General features: G+C 38.7%; 1 protein-coding gene across 2 annotated transcripts; it reads right to left on the bottom strand.

Moving 5' to 3' along the window:
• Positions 1-2403: 2403 nt before the first annotated feature.
• Positions 2404-20588, bottom strand: LOC127452757 (carcinoembryonic antigen-related cell adhesion molecule 5). Of its 2 annotated transcripts, XM_051718446.1 has the most exons (9): positions 20504-20573; positions 17537-17860; positions 16269-16544; positions 15912-16166; positions 5277-5394; positions 4887-4927; positions 4513-4535; positions 3880-4032; positions 2404-3725 (listed from the first exon to the last, which is right to left on the bottom strand). In XM_051718446.1, exons 1-9 carry the CDS (start codon positions 20550-20552, stop codon positions 3705-3707), a joined length of 1260 nt encoding a protein of 419 aa, XP_051574406.1. In that variant the 5' UTR covers positions 20553-20573; the 3' UTR covers positions 2404-3704. The 2 variants fall into 2 exon arrangements, with proteins under 2 accessions (XP_051574406.1, XP_051574407.1); XM_051718447.1 differs by lacking the exon at positions 17537-17860 and having other exon boundaries at positions 20504-20588.
• Positions 20589-20857: the final 269 nt, after the last annotated feature.

Genomic DNA, 20857 nt, shown 5'->3' with positions numbered 1-20857 from the left:
TGTCTAGTAGCCTAGTCTGCCTGTTTTGTAACCTGTCCATGGATGAAAAATGGTATGGAATGGGTGCTGTCCCCTGATTGTGTGGGAACCAAGCAAACCTACTAAAGTGAAATCTAAAGAGCAACACACATACACACATTTGGTGGACCAGCTTAACCTAATGCACAGCATTGTCAGGATTTTTTTTTTGTTGTTGTCTGCTTGTGTTTGCTTTCACATTGCAAGACTTCACAGACACAAAGGTCATGGTATTTCAAATGTAATGCTCATTAAACGTTAAAAGGTTTGCTCCCATTTGTACATCAACAACAGGATACGTATTATAGTAATTTAGAGTAAAGGTAAATTATTGAAAGCTGAATGTAAGTTCAATTCAACAACAGTGCAAAATACTGGTGAATACTGTGTACTGTACTTTCTGGTGTATAATCTGTGGTAAACAAATCTGAGGTTACAAACAATGCATTTCACAGCAGCACCAGTGGTGCAGGACCATAACCACTAAAGACACATAGAGGGGGACATGCATTGACAGATTCTAAAACTTTTACATCTTGAAAATTTGGTTACATCCTTGACCAGGTATACTTTATAATATTTGTAGTCATAAAATGAGTTGGGGATTGCCAAATATGATTCATTATTATTATCAAAGTTATCATTTGGAGTCACCGGAGCCAGAACAGGAAACTGTTCAATATCAATAGCGCCCTCTCAAGATCAAACGCATTATGGCATACACACTGGACTGATCATAGGCGAGCAAATGTTTTCTTTTCTTTTTTGTACATAACATTTTGGTGGAATTATTACATTAGGTAGTATTAGATAAACTTTAAAAGAAAAACAATATGACAAAAACGGCTTGTTACATTTCTGCTAAACAAATAAAATGTAGCTATTTCGCTACTTAAACAAAAGGTGGCAGCAGTTTTCTGTGAATGTGTCCAAATCATCTTGGCCTGCAGTCAATACCTATCACAGTTACAGTTTTGGAGACCTGTGTAAGCTGGCCTACTCCCTATTTCAAAGCTAAACAAGTATAAATATGGGTGTAAGGGATGCTGATCTAAGAAAATTATGTTTCACACTCTGAATGTAAAGAATTTGTTACATCTAAAATGTTGTCTTTATTCTTAAAACACTTTGACACACTGTTGTCTTTTAAGCCAAAATTGTCATAATATTCTAGTATATGTGCATCCACATCTTCCATATTTCATGGAGACTATTTTGTAATGACAATCTTCCATTAGGCCAGTCAACTAACTCCCTGTCCTATAAGGCAGTTTGCTTCTCTGGAACACAATTATCACCATTTTGGTCATCTATATCTCTGTTTCATGTAATGAACATTTATACAGTAGTTAAGTTCAGTATAACATGTATGCAATAAATTAAGAAAAGGTAAAGAATGCTGTTAGCTGTTCTGAACATGTTCTATCAGGGTAATAGACTGGATTAAGTAAATGTTATTTTCACACTCTTATCAGACAAAATAAGAGTAAAAAACAACACGGAAGTCATTGCACCTGCATGTCAACATTTCGATTGATCAGATATTATAAAGTTTAACAATATAGTATGTAGTATTCAGACATGGCCTATTCTCTCACATACTGAGTTTAATTATCTGTAGCTGCAACAGCTCAGTCATCACAACTCTCCCTTACTCCAGGAAGAATTCAGCTGAACACAGTCCAAAGTGAAAAGTTACTTCAGATTTTATTATGCCTATGTGATTTTAGAGCCACTATCAGGTTATGTTGAGTTAATACTGTAAATAAATTACTGTTTATGGTTTCACATAATATTTTTGGTCATATTTTCATGACTATCATGATTAATGTCTTTGAAATGCATTTTTACATAAGAAGGGTGCTACAAAAAAAAAAAAAAAAAAAAAATGAGTTTATCTTTGTTGAATAATTCATAGCATGGCAAGTAATTCATGGAAAGTATTGAATGCTTCACACTAAAGCAGCAATGAAGATCAAAAGAACTGAAACACAAGTATATATTGAACAGTAACACACCATGATTTTGTCTTACACTGTTTATCTTATGAGGATCATAAAAAAAAGATTAATCTTGCATATAATGAGTCTATGAACATGTTTAAAGGTCACTCAATTCTATCAACATTTATGAGGAAGACCATGTATATATTGCTATGATACAGCACTTTCAAAGTTAAAGTTTAACTCAACACACTTGTCTCTATAAATGCTAAATCAGAGCGTATAGTGTCATAACACCAGGAATAAAAGACAAAGCTAGAAAACAGAACCAGAAGGTGAAATGTGCAAGAAATTAAGCTTTTTATTTTACAATGGAAAAGAACCTTAATCTGACAATCACATTAAAAGAGACAATGAATAATGAAAATAAAAAATTGGGTAATTTAGGAAACAGTACATATTGCAATATTGCTCAGATATATTCACATAACATTTATATAATAAACAGTACGGCTTCACAAATGTTATTAAATAATAAATGTAATCTGCTTATCAAAACAACCAAGACAAAACATATCAAAGCCACTTCCTCATTTAACGTCCCTGAGTAAAGCTGAGCAAAGTGCTGTGGCAGGGGTTAATGTTTTAAGGTAAATTTGGCAATAAATGCAACATTTGTGCTTTATTTCCTAATGATCACATATTTATTGAATTTTTATCAGCCTGGTGCAATTAAGAAACAATGCAGAAGTATAAGTCATATGATTTCTGAGAAATTGATGTGTGATGCAAATAAAAACAAAATCTTGCAAATAAAAAACTTCATTTTGGCACAATCATGGACTGCAAAGAATATTACAGACAATAAGTTACATGTTGCACTAGAATCTGTACATTTCTTTTTCACATTTTGTCCTGATTTGGGGGGAAATTCTGAGGAAATCCAGGAAATGGATTGGAAAACAACATGGTAAAATGTCTTGAATAGAGCTTAGAATGCAACACTCTTATTAGTTGCTGAAACCATAATAAAATTTCTGAAAGTATTAGTATAAACAAACACACAAGGGGCAGTGAATGTATAGAACAAGCATCCCAATGTGAAAGCAGACACAGTGGGTCTGTACATATTTACCAAACATTTTAATACCAATCATCTTTTCTTCTCTTTTCTGATATGAATCTTTGTACTATAATATACCTGTCTTCATGTTTAAGGCATGAACATTTCTGTCAGTCTACAAGTAACATTTAACTTCTTAAGATGGGCCAAAATATTGTTGACGATGGCTCTGATCCTCTCTCTTGAGTTGGTACAGAAAGGCGTATGTTATTTGTGACTGTGAAATGAGGGGAAAAACTGTGCTCTTCTAATTACATTATCCACAACATTATACAACAAGTATAGTTAAAAGTCATGGTGGTGCATATGAAAGATACAGTGGATATTAGGACATTGGATATACAATTAAAATATTTCTGTAATATGCATATACACATGTTGTTTCTTGAAATTTTAGAAAAACTTTCATCTTGTAGATCTTGTATTTAACCCAAAATCATTATAAAAGTTCAACACTGTTTTTCACAACAATAATACCATGGAAATAAAAACTCGATAGTGCAGAAATATTAAAAAATTTGAAAGTGTAATATGCATTCACGCTCAGTGTAATAAATGTGTTTCAGTTGGGTAATGCTGTGCCTTCACTTCCTCACCTGTGCATAGGTGGTTTCCTCTGGTCAAGAAGAGGGTTTTGGTACCTGAATGCAGATGTTACACAAGCATGTTATAAAAGAAACTAACAAAGATATTTCCTTATTTTTTTATTGCAATCATACAGGGCAGAGTAAACACTAGTTTGTGTGATGCAGTAAAATTGTATTGCAGCCAAAGCACACATATGGAACTGCTCACCTGACTTCCATAGGGAGGTGGGGGTGCCCTTGGCTTGTTTGAACCATGTTTTATTTCTGCATACTCCACACTAGATTCACTCATGTTACCCAGAATCACTCTCTCTCCATTCTCTCTCTTTTGGAAAATACTCATATCTGCATAGTTCATCTCCTAGGGGTGAAAAACAACAATTACCATTTAAATTTGCAACATCAAACACAACGATGCCAATTATGTTGAAAGAGTGATAGAATTGTTTTGCTGATGATATTCAGTGGTGGAACAATTAAATAGTGGTAATGGCCATTATAATTATTGGACATTTTTCAATATCAATAGCTATCCTAGCCATAGCATTTTAAACTGTAATATGTAAATGATTATAGTCCCATTGATCTTGCTGTAAAAATAGTCATCCCTCTTGCTCTCTTTTTAACACTTTTTATTACCTTTATAACATAAAAGGGCCAAGAGACAGAAGGCTCTGAATAGCACATTATTCTCAATTTACAAATACAAACATGTAAGACCCTTTCCTATATACTTTGGAATGTGGAATATGCCTTCAGATTTACAAATTCAGCTCTGGTATTCATAAGATAAAAGTTAAATATGGTTTGCAGGAGAAAACAAAAAATGGAAGTCACTCACAGGCTCCTGTCTGCTTTGTGATTCTGTTAGAAAATAAATAAATAATAATACGTTGAGTTTTTCTTTTATAACTATTATGCATGCAGCTTTTATGACCTCATATTAATTGAAAGACTATTTGGAATATTTGTATTATTTAATGTAATTGTTTTGTCACGCCACAGGACCATTAAAAAATTTACTAGTAAAGGCAAAAAAGGTAACATGTTGAAAAACTGAAACGAAGTGCTGACCAACCACTTTAAAGCAATGTATATACACTTTCCCTTATACAGTATATTCATATACATATTAAAACCTTAATGTTGAAAAAAAAAAAAAAAATCTATGGACATGGACATGTTATGCATCAAATACCCAAACCACAAACATACCTCCACTGGGTGGTCCACTTCGTCCTAGACTGAGTTTTGGGCTACAGTTTAAAAACAAACAATCTGTGTTACAAGTGGTCATTTATTTTTTTTAACCATTATTTTTTGTCAGATTATGGTCACTTAAATTTTGTGATATTGTATGGAATATTACCTAAATATTAACAGGTTTTCATGGAAAGTCATTGGACACAATTAGGTTCCAAGGTTGAAAGGTCATGTACAGTATATTTTGACAAAATTATTACAGACATTTTGGAACCTGATACTAGCTTTGACAAATACACTCACTGACAAATTAACTTTGTGATAAAATCTATGCTAAATCAAAACTTTGAAACACATGACACTTTCAAAGCACATGACACAGTGAAGTTTAAACTTGCTCACATTTTCTCAGTTTTTGTCAAATAGACAGTCAAACCACAAATACATGCAAATGCCACTAAAACTCCAATGACAATTCCAATTATCTCTCCTGTTGTCATCCCGCCTCCTCCACCACCAACTATAGAAAAAATACAGAAAACAACAGACCATGGTCATGTACAGTAACAATACTAATCGTAATGCACTTTTAAATTATATCTGAACTTTATGAAAATAAAATAAAATTTTTAAACCACACATTATGAAGGTCACATACACACTACAAAGTTTTGAGTGTGGCAACCTAAATCGCCTAAATTGTCGTTCCATGTGTGTATAGAATAGACTTTATTCACACTAGTGCCATCTTTGATTTTTAATGGGAATGACAATGAGGCTGTGAGAGACATAAGGCCTCGATATACTTCTGTAGAGGTTCTTATTCATTCTTCGTTAAAGGGTAAAAAGAAGTTCTAAACAGTTGAGCAACGGTATACTGTTTCTGAACATTCAGACACCTGCCACACTGCTATGGGATGGTGTTTAGAGGTACATTTAAATATGAGAACGCTCAGTAAAACCTAACTAATGTGACAATAAAATGTGTAATCAATGACTTTATGCCTCATTTTATGAATAGAATTCACATGAGGTCAGTAAAAGAAGTTGTCTTAACCACTCAATGATGATTTAAAGTAATATATAAATGCAGTAAAAAAAATTATTTGTCATGTTTAGACTCTGAATTCATGGAGCTATTGAGCTAACAACATGCTATACGGCCATAATATGCACTGATTACACTCTGTTATTGTAATTTATGATGATACTACTGCAAAGTGGGTGTATAGAAGAGTGTTAATGGGGAAAAACAGCTGAAAGAATGATGATAAGAGAGGCATATATTACTTTGGGCAGGTGTGTGAATAGCTTTCGCTGCAGATGGCACATGAGTGAATGGGCACTTGAGAGTAATTGAGTAGATTTTATTCCTTTTGTAGACTAAATAATAAAAAAACACATTGCATGACATGAAGGATCGTACAGATGTAGGTAAATTTGCGCCAGCTCGCTAATAACTCTACATGCCGATGTGTTCATGGTGACTGATTTTGACTGAATGAAGAACGTAAACAGAATTAGCTGTCGGCCTCAAGGTAAGTGGAGCTCTTGGTCACACCTAAAGATGACATGGACCAATGAGAGTAAGAAGGTGTTTAGCAGCCAGTCAGAAGTTTTCCTAAAAGTTCACCCCGGCAGCTGTTATGAACCACCAAAATGATTTTGTTCTAAATGACGGCACACCCATTCGTTCTTCGATTTCTTATGAAGTACATCGAGGCCTTTACAGTCTCTTCAATGGGCTGCACTGCAGTTTAAAGTGTTTTTGGATCGTTCTGCAGACAAAACATTGATAAAATATCTGTCCAAGAACAATCAGTATACAAAGAACTCCAGACAACATGGAAAATCAGATGTAATTTTATACAGCTTTATACCATTTAGCATTTATACTTCAGCCTCATTGTCAAAGATGGCGGTAGCGTGAATAAGGCCAAGTCTTTCTAGTAAGTCAGTCCACTGTCGGCCATCTTTGGAACGCTCACGGGAGACTATTTCCAGTCATGCCTGAGCAGCTCCTATAGCCAATTCCCTATCTGTCACTCACTCGACATTATGTTGATGTAGTGACACTAGGGGTCACTCTTGGGAGCCCGAGACACCTCTGGTCTTTGATAAAAGTGGTATATGCATGCCACTCCCCCGGACATACGGGTATAAAAGGAGCTGGTATGCAACCACTCATTCAGATTTTCTCTTTGAAGCCGAACGGTCATGCTCATTGAGCTGAATACTACTGTTCATTCACCAATGCTGGATCTGACGGCGCATTTCAGCGGCTTCTCCCTCCTCTGCACTGGTGCACTGCAGAGAATGCCCCTGGGCGCTTCGGCAGAAAAACAAGAGAGTATATTTTCTGAAAGAGCTTTTCCTCCTCTAAAAGAGTATATATTTCTCTAAAAGAGCGGCACACACGGAACGTCTTTTTAAAGACGCGTCTTTTTAAAGATGCCTTTCCGATTGTGTGTTATTCCTGGTTGCGGTCGTTATCTCTCAACTTCGGATGGTCATGATCGCTGTCTTTCGTGTCTGGGCGCGACCCTCACTGCGAGAACATGACCATGGCAACGTTGCGAAGATTTGGCACTGGGGGCGCACTGGGGCGATTTGGGGACCCCAATGGGATCGTCTCCGCCGGGTCTCCCCCCACGGACCTCCCATTCCCCAGCACGCTCGTCTGCCCCAATCGGGCTTCCGGATGAGTTCGCCGGCTTGTCTCACAGTGAGTCTGGCTTCTTGTTCGGAGCCCGCGAAGATGATGAGCTCTCGAGCGCAGCATCGGAGAGCGGGCTTGTCCAGTTGGACGCAGAAGCCTCAGCTGGGCTTCCCCCTTCGGGGACGATTGCCCAGTCACAGGCCGATGCTGAAATGACGGACATGCTTTCCTGGGCGGCCGCGAGCGTCGGGTTAGAGTGGAACCCTCCGCTCTCCCCTGAACCCTCGCAGCTTGATGATTGGTTCCTGGGCTCGAGGCGCCGCTTAAAGCAGCCACACTCCGCTCCAGTGCCATTCTTCCCGGAAGTGCATGAGGAGCTGATGAAGTCACGGGAGGCACCTTTTACTGCCCGGCCCAATTCCACAGTTCCCCCGCTCTCACTACCCTCGATGGCGGGGTGGCCAGGGGCTATACGGCGATTCCCCCGGTGGATAAGGCACTCGCGGTGCACCTATGCCCGCAGAGCACTGCCACCTGGCGCGGACGCCCTAAGCTTCCGTCCAAGTCCTGTAGGCTCATGTCGTCCCTGACGGCTAAAGCCTTCAGCGCTGCTGGACAAGCTGCCTCTGCCCTGCACGCCATGGCTCTCCTGTAGGTCCTCCAAGCCAAGGCGTTGAAAGAACTGCACGAGGGTAGTTCTGCCCCAGATTTGATGCAGGAACTGCGCTCGGCGACCGACCTCGCTGCGCTCTCCTTGTATGTCACAACTCGCCCGCCGTCTCCTCCTCTGGAGTCAGCAGCACTTCAAGTCGCTGCGAGCCACTCACATCCCAGGCAACCTCAACACTACAGCGGACGCGCTGTCGTGGCAGGTTGCCCTCAGGGGAGAGTGGAGACTCCACCCTCAGGTGGTCCAGCTGATTTGGAGTCGATTCGAACGGGCACAGGTGGACCTGTTCACCTCTCAAGAATCTTCAGGGTTTACAGAGAGCCCCCTTTGAGCCTTTGCAGTCAGCCGAGCTTAAGGCACTCTCCTTGAAGACTGCCCTCCTGACTGCGCTCACTTCCATCAAGAGGGTAGGCGACCTGCAATCATTCTCTGTCAGCGAAATGTGCCTGGAGTTCGGTCCGGGTTACTCTCACGTGATCCTGAGACCCCGACCGGGCTATGTGCCCAAGGTTCCCACCACCCCTTTTAGGGACCAGGTGGTGAACCTGCAAGCACTGCCCCAGGAGGAGGCAGACCCAGCCCTGTCGTCGCTGTGTCTGGTGCGTGCTTTACACATCTATTTGGATCGCACGCAGAGCTTTAGAATCTCTGAGCAGCTCTTTATCTGCTTTGGTGCACAGCGGAAAGGAAGCGCTGTCTCCAAGCAGAGGATCACCCACTGGCTCATTGACGCCATAACTATGGCATATGTCGCCCAGAACATGCTGCCCCCGGTAGGGCTACAAGCCCATTCTACCAGGGGTGTAGCGGCTTCCTGGGCCCTGGCCAGGGGTGCCTCTCTAACAGACATTTGCAGAGCAGCGAGCTGGGAAACACCCAACACCTTTGCAAGGTTCTACAACCTCCGGGTGGAACCGGTTTTGTCCCAGGTAGTGGCACGCAATACAAGCGGATAAGCCCAGGATAGCCAGCTGGGTGTATCGCTTGCACATAGCACCTTCCACCTCCTTTTGAGCTGAAGACGTGCACCATTAATTCCCAGTAGTGTTCACAAGTTTGTTCCCTGGTTGACTTCCTCCGAACCCTGTGGCAGTCGAGTTTTCGGAGAGATTTGCTGCCGGCCCAGTACACGCGCTAAGAGTCCTGTTCTGGGGTAGGTGCTCCGCATGTGGCGGTTTCCTGTAAGGCTAACCCCATGCGATATATATCTTCTGCTAATTCGTTTCCCTGTTGGCAAACTGCATCTTCCTTGGGCAGAGCCCCTCTGCCCCAGTCTCCATGTTTGTAGTAACTCCTCCCCCATTGTGCAGGATCTACCTTGAAGACTCTCCACATGGTTGGAAAGACCATGTGACATATCCTTCCACTTAAATATCCCCCCTCTCTTTGGGCGAGGTGTGGTCTCCGCTTAGTCTTCCCCTTGGGAGGGACACTCCCCGACTAGACCTGGCGGCCCAGTCGGATAAGCCCCCTTCATTTTTAGGGAGTGGAAAAAAGAGAAGGGGAAAAGAGGCCACGACTGGGTTAAGCCTGTCTCTGTCTTTTGGGTAGTAGACTTGTCTCCAAAACGGGCCGTTCAACACTCATAACTATATTGGGGGAGGTTACGTGTTGACCTGGTGTGCTGGCTATGAGGCACACAAAGTCTGTCCACCACACACCGCCAGTTCACGTAACACAGTTCAGCCAATTGTGGCGTTTCATATAGGGACACCTAGTGTCACTACATCGACACAACGTCGAGTGAGTGACAGATAGGGAATGTCATGGTTACTTGTGTAACCTCCGTTCCCTGATGGAGGGAACGAGATGTTGTGTCCCTCCTGCCACAATGCTGAACTACCCCCTGAAATGGCCGGACCTTATATCGGCTCCTCAGCATAAAACCTGAATGAGTGGTTGCATACCAGCTCCTTTTATACCAGTATGTCCGGGGGAGTGGCATGCAAATACCACTCGCCAATTTTCATTGGCCTTTTATCAAAGACCAGAGGTGTCTTGGACTCCCAAGAGTGATCCCTAATGTCACTACATCGACACAACGTCTCGTTCCCTCCGTCAGGGAACGGAGGTTACACAAGTAACCATGAGGTTTTGCAACTTCGTTACCATGATGATGTTATGTCAACAAACCCTAAAATGACTGTAAAAATTATGATTTAAACAACTTTACAGCTCTAATAACACAATGTTTTAACAGAAGAATTAATGCAAGTGCTTTTTTAAAATTATAAGCTTCAAATTTCTGTGTTTAAACCCTCCAAATATTGGCCACATTCACTGTCCACATTCACTTCCATTGTAAGTGCCTAACTGTAACCTATTTTTTTGTTGTTGTTGTTTTTTAAAGAAAAGGAGGAACCAGTCGAAATACATTTTTGTGGTAATCAACATTATGCCACAAATGCTGTTGATTGAGCTTAACTTGATGAACATTCCTTTAATGTACGTGTTACCCCGAGACCGCAGGGCTGATGAGAGAAACTACAGTAGAGAGGCAGACTGTAATATATGAATGAATGAAGACATACTGTATTTATGTAAGTGTGATTTACACCAGGAGAAGATGCTCACATCTCACACGCTCCATTAATCACGTTATTAACAACTAGTTGTTCAGTTCGGTTCCTTACAAACAGCATGGAATTTTTGAAAATGCGGTTGTCACTACCTGAATTTTTCAGAACTTATTTTGGTTGTAGAATGCGGTTGTCACTACTCTATTTTAATGAAACTGTGCGTGTACAAAACAGGATTAAGCACTAAAAGGTGAACTGACAACCACATTTATATGCAGTGTGTACGTGCCGAAGGCAAGTCACTCCAATTCAGATTCTTTTATACTGCGATACTCACCTCCACGGCTCTACCATAGGAGAGAGCGTAAATGGTCAACTAATATGTTATGGCAGTACATCACCGTTTGCGGCCTCGATACAAATGAGAGGGAAGAGCAGTAAACTAACACCCACCTGTTGCAAAATTGTCTGCGACTTCTGTTTTAAAACTTATAAAACTCCACACATAGTTTGCTCCAAAAGGATTGTTTAGTGCAAAACATGTTGAAGATTAACGGACAGGCAGTCAATCCATTAAGTGATGAGCTGTTTCCTCACAAAAGCAGCTTATTCGGCATACTGATGCATCTCCTCCATTAACATCCATTTAAAAAGAACAGCCTTTGGTCTCCTCGCCATAGTACAGCCGCATATGCTAACCGTGAAGGTTCAACATTGGCGCAGGGGTTTTGAGCGAACTGCGAGATTTCTTCGCATGAGCTTGAGGTCTCCCACGTTCGGTGGGTGAATGGGAGTGAATGGAGCGTGAAGTGTTGAGTGATTTCCCCGATAATGTTTCAACGTATGCATAATATCATCTTAAGTAACACTATTTGCTTTATTGCAATGGGGTAAAGCCTCTTTCCCAAGTTTGCATGTTCATCGCTGGTTATTAAAGGAATATTATAAAACTTTTGTATTATTTGAGCTGTAAAGTTGTTAAAATCGTTGTTTTTACAGTCATTATAGGGTTTACAGCATTACGTCGTCATGGCACCAAAGTTGTAAAATTGGATAGAACTTCACACAGAAAAGATTAGTAAGCGATTTTATCACACTAAACTCATGTTAACCCAAATTGTTTCTGTAGCATTTATTATGCAAATTGTAGCTTTAAAAATGCTAATGCAAATTTCAAGCTATACTTGAAAGGGTTAGTAGTATTTTAATGTTTACATGTTGGCCCCATTCACTTCCATTGTAAGTGCCTCACTGTAGTCCAGATTTTTTCTTTTTTTAAGAAAAGGAGGAACAAGATGAAATTAATATGAAATCAACATTATGCCACAAATGCTGTTGACTGATATTAACTTGTGTTGAACCCGAAATATTCTTTTAAGTACAACTTAAAGGTGCTGTAAGCAATTTTAACTGTTTTGGAACTTCCGCAATTTGAGGGGTTGCATTAGACAAACCCCCATTTCAGTGATATCTTTCAGCGAGAAGGAACATTTTCTGCATACCATTCCATGCTTACTGCACATTTAATTGCTTTGTTATGGGAGCTGTCCAGTCAAAGGTGCTGAACTACAGCCAAAACATTCGCCAGTATGTCCAGGAGTTTGTCTTCTCAATATGAAAATAGTATGAAAATACTGCCAAACGTGGAAATTGTATGTAATATTGCTGAGGTGCTGAAAGTTATTAAAGCAATATCACACGCGCAAGAGTGCTGTATGGCCCTATCAGCACAGCTGTGATTCGGCCGCAGGCATGAGGCTTCATGTCATGGCCACACTACCATCTCGGGGTGTGCATTATTTTTCAATAATTCAATTATTCCTTACATAACACTATGATTTATTTAATGTCCCTTTGTCTCTGATAAACTGTGAATAACATGAGAAAAATATGCTTTAGTTGCATGTAATGAATTTACGAGTGTCCCCATTCACTTCCATTGCTTTTTTTATTTTAAGAAAAGGAGGGACAGATTAAATCAATATTTGTGGTAATCAGCATTATGCCACAAATGCTGTTAATTGATCTTAACTTGTATTGGACCCGGAATATTCCTTTAAGTGTAACTTAAAGGTGCTGTAATTAACGTTCTGGGTTTCCTGAAGCACTAAGTAGAACGTTTGTAGCACTTACGTAGTACTTAATCTCTATCTTTACGACGTGTTTCCCAAAAGCATCGTTATTTGAATAGTACATAAAAATGTAAATTAAAGAGCACAGTTTATCAGAGACAAAGAGACATTTAATAAATTGTATTAATATATTTTTTGATAATTGGAAAGCCATAGTAGAGCCTAAACTATTGCAGAAGATAAAAAGTGTCGAAAAAAGATTTAAATCAAAAGGCAGTTTCTGCAGTTTGCATAGGCCTATATGCGACACAATATTATGTTCTTGTTAAACAGATTTCGTTAGACATATGTGAATAGAGTGACCCTGCAATTTAAAACTGAAATAAACATACATAAATAAATGATTTAAATATAGTTAACAAAGGAGATCAGAGTGAGTGTGTGTGAGATCAGAGTGTGCAAAAGGCGATAGAGAGAGTGTCAGAGCGCTGTCGTGCTAGCCAGTATGGGGACTTTTATCATGAAACGCGCTTATCGCGGATAGCCGGAAGAAACGCTGTTCATTACTCGGAGATCGGCAGACTGCCTCCGGCACTGCTCGCGATCGGGTTTTCTGCTTAAACTAGTGTTGGAGACGTGCATCGTCATTAATATCAGCCACAGTTTGGATGTAATTTGTGTTGTGTGCGTCCTATAAGAGTGAGTACATATAAACCTGCAATGTTAACTGATTGATGCTTGGCTTTATCAGTGATGACGCAGGTATTAGCAGTTCAATGTTGCGTGATAATTCTATTATCTACATGCTATTCTTGTAACACACCTGTTGATTTACAATGTTCTGAGTTATAATGTTTATAATGCTATAAGTCGTTTGGATAATTAATAATAGTGGATGCACTGGTATATTAAGTGTTTATACATCATTATGTTACTGTAAGAGGGGAGCAGCCTATAGTTGTGTATGCATAATAATACTTGTAATGGTGGTTTTATTAGAATATTGCTCTTTGTTTCTGGCAGGAGAAACCACACCGTCCACCACAATCATACATCTCATGCTTCTACTGATATGTACCCAGCCCTCTCAAGAAGACAAGATCTGTGAAAGACAGTACTTAAGTTCTCCCTCTAACTGGCTCACGCCTCCCATCATTCTCAGCAACCCGTGTATGCTTATTAGCAGTGGTCCCAGAGCCTATACTGAGCAGAGAGTATTCATTCCTCTGGATGTTTCCAAGGAGGCCTCCTTGTCTCTATCACATACACCACTTTGGGCCCACTGCAGTCCTCAAGTCTATCTGTCCACATCCTGTTAGTAGGAACTGACTGATGTGCATGTAAAGGCTGACTCCCCTCTCTGATTTGATTATACCGCATCTGTGAAAATAAACCTGTTCAAACTGCTACTTCCCTCTGTGGTGTTCTGACCGACACACCTGGTTCACTGTGATTCAAGCTAGCCCTAACAGTATAAGGTAGCCCTTCGATACACAGAGTGTGCAATGAGCAACACCCTCTCTTGCTCTTCATCCTCCTCCTCCTCTTCTTCCTTCTTCCAATAACCAAAGTAGCTTGTTTACATGGCAGTCACAAATTGCATGTTGCGTAATGGCAAGTACACAGTGCCTAGAACTCTAACCAGACTATTTTTTTAATATTTAGATAGGTCTATGAGTATTTCAGTACTGATGTCTGTAATTTTCATCCTTTTCTGTGTGCATCTTTTCAGCTTCCAGCCAAAGAAACAAAACTTTAGGCAATGTGAGAGTCCTTAATTATGATTCACATTGTGTGCATTTACATTACATGCATTTTTTGTCACTTTCATTAAAGCTGATATAACTTTTTTAGTGTTAAAATACTTCCTTATATCACAGCTTAATATGCAGAGAAAACTAAGTAAGCCATTCATAGGTTAATTTTCTCTAAAATTGTAAACACTGTCTTTGTGTTTGTTTTGAGTGACCCGTTAGACCACACCCAACAACGTTACTCAACCAATGGCATGAGTTGGGGCCTATCTGACTGTATGAACAACAGCAGAGGAGGGGTGTATTTGGAAAGCTGTTATGAAAACATTGTTTATTTTTGCAATTCTGTTCAGTGGCACAAGTGTCATAGAAATTCCATACTTCAGCTTTAATTAGTCTTACCAAAGCTATCATTATTTCTGTAAGTTAATTCATAGTTAAGTATTTATAATTAAATTTTTCAAGTTAACTTTTGGTGCATCGAAAAGGTTATATACAATTTCCATATTTGTAAGTGTTTCCGCATTTTCATGTTAAGAAGACAAACTCCTGGACATATTGGCTAAAGTTTCTGCAACTTTGGACCGGACAGCTCCCATAACGAAGCACTTAAGTTCTACTTTATAATGAGCGATCAACGTGCTGGTTTGGGAAACAGGTGTTACTCCATCGTAAAATAACGGGCAACATTAGTCAAGCTCAAGTTGCAACGTTATTGGGAAACCCAGCCTACTTAGTACTTGGGGTACTAAACTTTTTTTTTTTTTTACCAAAATTTTTACACCAGGCCCCAGTGCGGCTGCACACCCTGCACTGCTTGTAGTTACGCCACCGGACAGCATATTGGTTAGCTGTGCAGTTTTTTTGTTGCATATGGGAGTAGTATGTAGTGCCAGCCTGGGCTGCGTTCCCCAAAAGTATCGCAAGCTTAAACTGATTGTAGAAACCACTGGAACCAATGGCTTCTATGATCTACTTAGGCTTACAATGCTTTTGGGGAATGCATCCCTGATATCATGAACATTTGGTGACCATGGCAACATTTTTGTAAAACGAAATTATGTACCTTATTACACTTTTCGCTGCAGTTTCCCAGTGAAATTTTCAGCGGGGGCCACGAAAAGTGAAATGGTAATGTAATCAGACAAGGATTTTAAGGCAAATATTAGATGGAGGTTATAATGAGTATAACATCTCCAGCATGATTAATAATCTTTCTTAAATGTTATCACAGTAGACTTTTTTCTTTTTTTTAAATACAAAGTTGGCTTGATATAAGTGGGTGATGGTCAAAGCAGTTGATATGTAAAAAGATGAAAACACACTTAGGGTTAGTTTTCCATGAATGCAAGGTAATCCTTACCTTTAACTATTAAATGATGGATCTGTGAGACATGTCTATTTGTAACATAATTCCAGGCTGTGCATATGTACTCCCCACTGTGTGTGAAGTCAGTCTCATTAATATTATATTTGTCTGTTGTCACAGTGGTGTTTGTCCCATTAAACTTCCAGGTGAATGAGGCAGGAGGTGCAGAATTTCCAGAGCAAAACAGCGACATAGGATCCCCTAAACCCACCTCATTTTGACCATTAATATGAACATCATCTGGTCCATCTATGACACAGACATGACACATTTTAGAGGGAAAACAGAAATTTGAGGGACATAAACTTCATGCAGTTAAAGCATAAATCATCTTCATCTTTAAACACTCACAGTTGATGATAAGGCTGAGTTTTGCAGTCTCAGAGCTGGCGGGGTTTCTTAATGTACACTGATATTCTCCACTGTCTGATCTTCTCACTGGATTGATCAACATTGATCTGTTATCAGATGAGAAGTTGATGTTGTTGCTAGGAGACAGAGGATTGTTATCTTTCATCCACAGCACAGAGGTGATGGTACCAGTTCCCTCAGAGATCACATTAGCAGATGATTCACCCTCAATTAACAACTCTGTTGGACCAATAAGTCTAGCACCAGATACTCTTTCTGTATGAGCAAGAGAGAAACAATAAAGGCAGTGGATCTAAAAAAATGAGTCTTAATTTAATAGGCACTGAATGGAATAGTAATAAAGACTCTTGTTTTATCATGTTACAAACTCATGTTTGAAAACAACAAAAAAACTGTGCTGTTGCATGACCTTGTCAGTGATTTCTGATTCCAACAGGTATTTGTCATGAAATTTACATGAGCATTGCAACATTTTTGCAAAATTTAAATTACGTTCTTCATAACACGTTTGGCTGCAGATTTCAAGTGAAATGTCCAGCGAGGGGCACCAAAACTGAGCGAAATGAGGTTGTTGTCAGACGAGGTTTTTAAGGTGAATTTTAGATGGAGGTTTTAATGAGTAAAACGTTCCTCCCTAACCTAAAACTTTACCCTAAACCTAACCAATAGTGTCCTAAAAGATAAATGAGAGTTTAACTTTAACAGACATCCTTACCCTTAACCAACACCTAACCCTAACACTAATAGTGTTTTAAATGCCAATTCACAATGAAAAGCACATTTTCTGAAGCAACCATGTCATTTTGTGTCGCTACTGTGGCACTTTAACTTTAGTGTGTCTTCGGTTGGACTCGCACCATGGTCCAACCACGAGTCCAAAGTCCAACATTCTTATCAGGTGAGCTACCAAACAAAGTATTCATTCTGGAATAAGTGTGTAGCTATATGTAGGTAGGTCTGTAATACAAATGTTATCGTTCATTCTATGAGACCAGGTTAAAATTGACAGCTAAAATTTGCCTTGTGTGTCTGGCTACGAACATCAAGGAATATTCCAGATTAAAATCATTTATAATACATAAATAAAAACTTGGTGTAAAAATGCTATTCTAAAAACACATTAGAAAGAGGGAACCAATGGCGAATTAGCCTTCCAAGTCAGCATACAAATTGATGTCATGATGATTGAACATGCTATATATTGGCTATTTAAAGAAAAAAGGGATAATCCCTTTGATCACACTCACCAAACACATTTAGTGAAGTTTCTCCATTAGCATTCTCTGAATTTGTAAATACACTCAATTTGTATTGTCCAGAATCATTCAGTGTCAGGTTCCTGAGCTCCAGAGCCAAAGTGGTTTGATTCAGACTGACTCTGTCTTTATAACCTTCTCCTGGTTTAAGTTCACCATTAGGAAAACCAGTTATTATATTACCTACTGATTCAAATAACCACTGAATTGTCACAAATGGTGGAGAGGGTGGGTTGACAGGAGCGAGCAGTACTTTTCCACCAACTGCTCCAGCAGCCAGCCCAGGAAACTCCAGCTTTTGACATAAATACTGTCCTAAAAAATTTTAGGTATTAAACAGGTTAGAAGGGGAAATATTGAAAAATGATACTTGAGGTTAGTATTATTATTATTATTATTTAAATACAGAAAATCAACCTTCCTGAAACTCGCCCTAACAAAGTCAATTTCAGTTCTGTCGAAAAAGAAGAAAAAAAAAAGTTTCATAAAAATGTTTTGTTAATATATTTGTTGTAGGCCTATAGGTTATATGCTTATTATTGTCCTCAGTTTTAAACTCTAGATATGCTACTGCGGTAAAGATAATTTGCAGTTTGAAATTCAGACTTTGGCTATAAACCCACTATGAACTGTCGTAGACATGTAAATAATGTTGCATTTTATTCTTCATGATTTGTGAATTCAGATGACTTCATCCTCTGCTCTGCAATTTGTCATTTAAATTGTAATACTCTTGAACACCAAATGTTGAACACCTAGAAAACTAAAACCACTCTCACCTTGACCAGACTGATATGTGATTTTTTTTCACAGCAGTTTGTTTTCCCGTCAGCCTGTTTTAAGTCCATGAGTCAGGATGGTGACAAATAAGCGCTCTTCACTTTTCACTCTTCACTTCACATTTCTAGCAAACATGCAGTCTGGGTTCATGCAAATGTACTTGTTTTAGATATAGCATGATTTTTGAAAACTTTCACAATAACATTTGGTCGTTTTTTTTAAAAATTTGCTCTACTCCCATTGCCTTGAGTAGTAATAGGAAATCAACTTATAATTCTAAAAACTGACCATCTTCACAGGTCACAGTAGGCTCAAAAAGACCTTCATGATTTGTGAATTTTTTCACAGATCAGTTTTTGTCTCTTAACCATTTTTTGAGTTCTGGAGTCAACAGTTTTCCTGAAAAATCAGTGTTATAGGCTTAGTGTTATAATTGCTCCGTACTTAAGTCTTTCTCATTCATTTCCTATGGTGGGTCAAAAATGACCTGGAACACCACCAGTGTTACTTTTTTGTCATGTGGTCTAAGCTCACTGAATACATACCAATTTTTTTGTGTGTTCAGATGGCAAATGTAGGAAAAGCAACCAAGCCTTGGCCCACCGAGATGAAGGATATCATTTTTATTAAATAAACTAAATCAAAATGGGTCAAAAATGACCCGAACACCGCACAAGGGTTAAACAAAATGACTAGCTAGTTGACGTATCATCCATATCAACATTTATTTTTTTCAACAACAAACCAAAGCCATCAAACTGAGTAAAATCAATCTGTGAAAGTTTTCACAAATCCAGTTTTGTGTGAAACATCATAAATCATAATCATTTCCATCATAATTATCATTATCAAGAATGTGACCTCTCAAAGCCTATAACACTTATTTTTCAGGAAAGCTGTTGACCAAAGAACTAAAAAATGGGTTAAATGACAAAAACTGATCTGTGAAAAAATTCACATCATGAAGGTCAATTAAACTCTAGAGTGACATGTCTACATGCTCAGTTTTTAGAGTTTTAGGCCTTTTATTACTCAACATCCTTAATTTTTCACAATGCCAATATGCATGAAGCCATTAAATGGACTACAATCAATCTGTGAAAGTTTTCACAAATCTAGTTTTGTGTGAAACTATAATGTTTTTCCACCATAATTATCATATTTTAAGAATGAGACCTCTCAAATCCTATAACACAGATTTTTCTGGTAAATTGTTGACTCAAGCACTCAAACAAGGGCAAAGAGACGAAAACTTATCTGTGAAAAAAATTCACAAATCAAGATAGTCTATTTAAGCCTAGTGTGACCCGTCCAGATGGTCATTTTGTAGAATTCTAAGAAGTTGGTTTTATGGCTTATTTTATTCATATGCCATCAAAATGAGTAAAATAGATCTGTGAAAGATTTCACAAATCCAGTTTTGTCTGAAACAAGTGTTTTCCCCTGATTATAAGCAGTGTACTTTATAAAATGGCCTCCCAAGGCCTAAATAATAATTGTTCTGATGAATTGTTGATGCAGAAACTTAAACAATTAGTTAACTGATATTAACTGAACTGTGAAAAAAAAATCACATTATAAAGGTAATTTTGAGCCAACTATGACCCATCCAGATTTTCACTTTTTAAAATGATAAGCCTTTTATTACTTTTTTGGCTTACACCTTTAATTTTTCACAATGCCAATATGCATGAAGCCATTAAAATGACTAAAATCAATCTGTGAAAGTTTTCAGAAATCCAGTTCTGTATGAAACTACTGCTTTTCCACCATAATTATTATGTTTCAAGAATGAGACCTCTCAAATCCTATAACAGATATTTTAGGTAAACTGTTGACTCCAGAGAAAATGGTTGAGACAAAAACTGATCTGTGAAAAAATTCAGTCTTTTTGAGCCTACTGTGACCTGTGAATATGGTCAGTTTTTAGAATTATAAGCTGATTTCCTAATCAACTACCTTTACCGCGGTAGATATGCTTAGTACAAAAATAAATAAATAAATAAATAAATAAATAAAAAAGGGGAAGAAAGAAACACGATTGATTGCTGAACTGACAGGCTGACTGTAACAAAAATGGCAAGTTTGCGACGTTTGCCGTCTGTCGATTCTCAAAAAGATTCCTGACGGTTGGGACACGGTCACAATAAACAGCATAACATTGTTAAAAAGGCTTACCAATAGTAAATAAGAAGCACAGCGTCCAACACAAACCGTGAGAAGCCATCTGGAACAAGCAATCATTAGGCAAGAGTTGAACCTCAAATACTGTATAAACGTCCATAAAGAAATGGAGAGAGAGCTCACTGTGCCACCTAGTGCTGTCTGTTGTTGTATTTTCTTGTTTACTCCGGGAAACTTACAGACTCTCGCCATATAGCACATTCATATTGAAATGCCTATTGCATTGACAGATGCGTTTATCCAAAGCGGCGAACAGTGCACTGAGTTATAGCCTACATTTGAGAATAAAACCCATGGCGTTGATACTGCAACAACATCATATAGAGGGTATTTACACTTGGCCACTTC

The sequence above is a fragment of the Myxocyprinus asiaticus genome, chromosome 15, assembly GCF_019703515.2.
Source record: "Myxocyprinus asiaticus isolate MX2 ecotype Aquarium Trade chromosome 15, UBuf_Myxa_2, whole genome shotgun sequence".
NCBI classification, from domain to species: domain Eukaryota; kingdom Metazoa; phylum Chordata; class Actinopteri; order Cypriniformes; family Catostomidae; genus Myxocyprinus; species Myxocyprinus asiaticus.
The sequence above is the reverse complement of the archived record's forward strand: the minus strand, read 5'-3'. Positions and strand labels throughout refer to the sequence as shown.

What these genes read in the sequence shown, in the direction of transcription:
- LOC127452757 (XM_051718446.1), bottom strand. Translation starts at nt 20,552, where the DNA reads ATGGCTTCTCACGGTTTGTGTTGGACGCTGTGCTTCTTATTTACTATT. An exon ending in AACTTCACTAAATGTGTTTG is followed by an intron (nt 16,545 to 17,536) that starts GTGAGTGTGATC and finishes TTGCTCATACAG; the next exon opens with AAAGAGTATCTGGTGCTAGA. An exon ending in CCATCATTTAATAGTTAAAG is followed by an intron (nt 5,395 to 15,911) that starts GTAAGGATTACC and finishes TTTTTTCTATAG; the next exon opens with TTGGTGGTGGAGGAGGCGGG.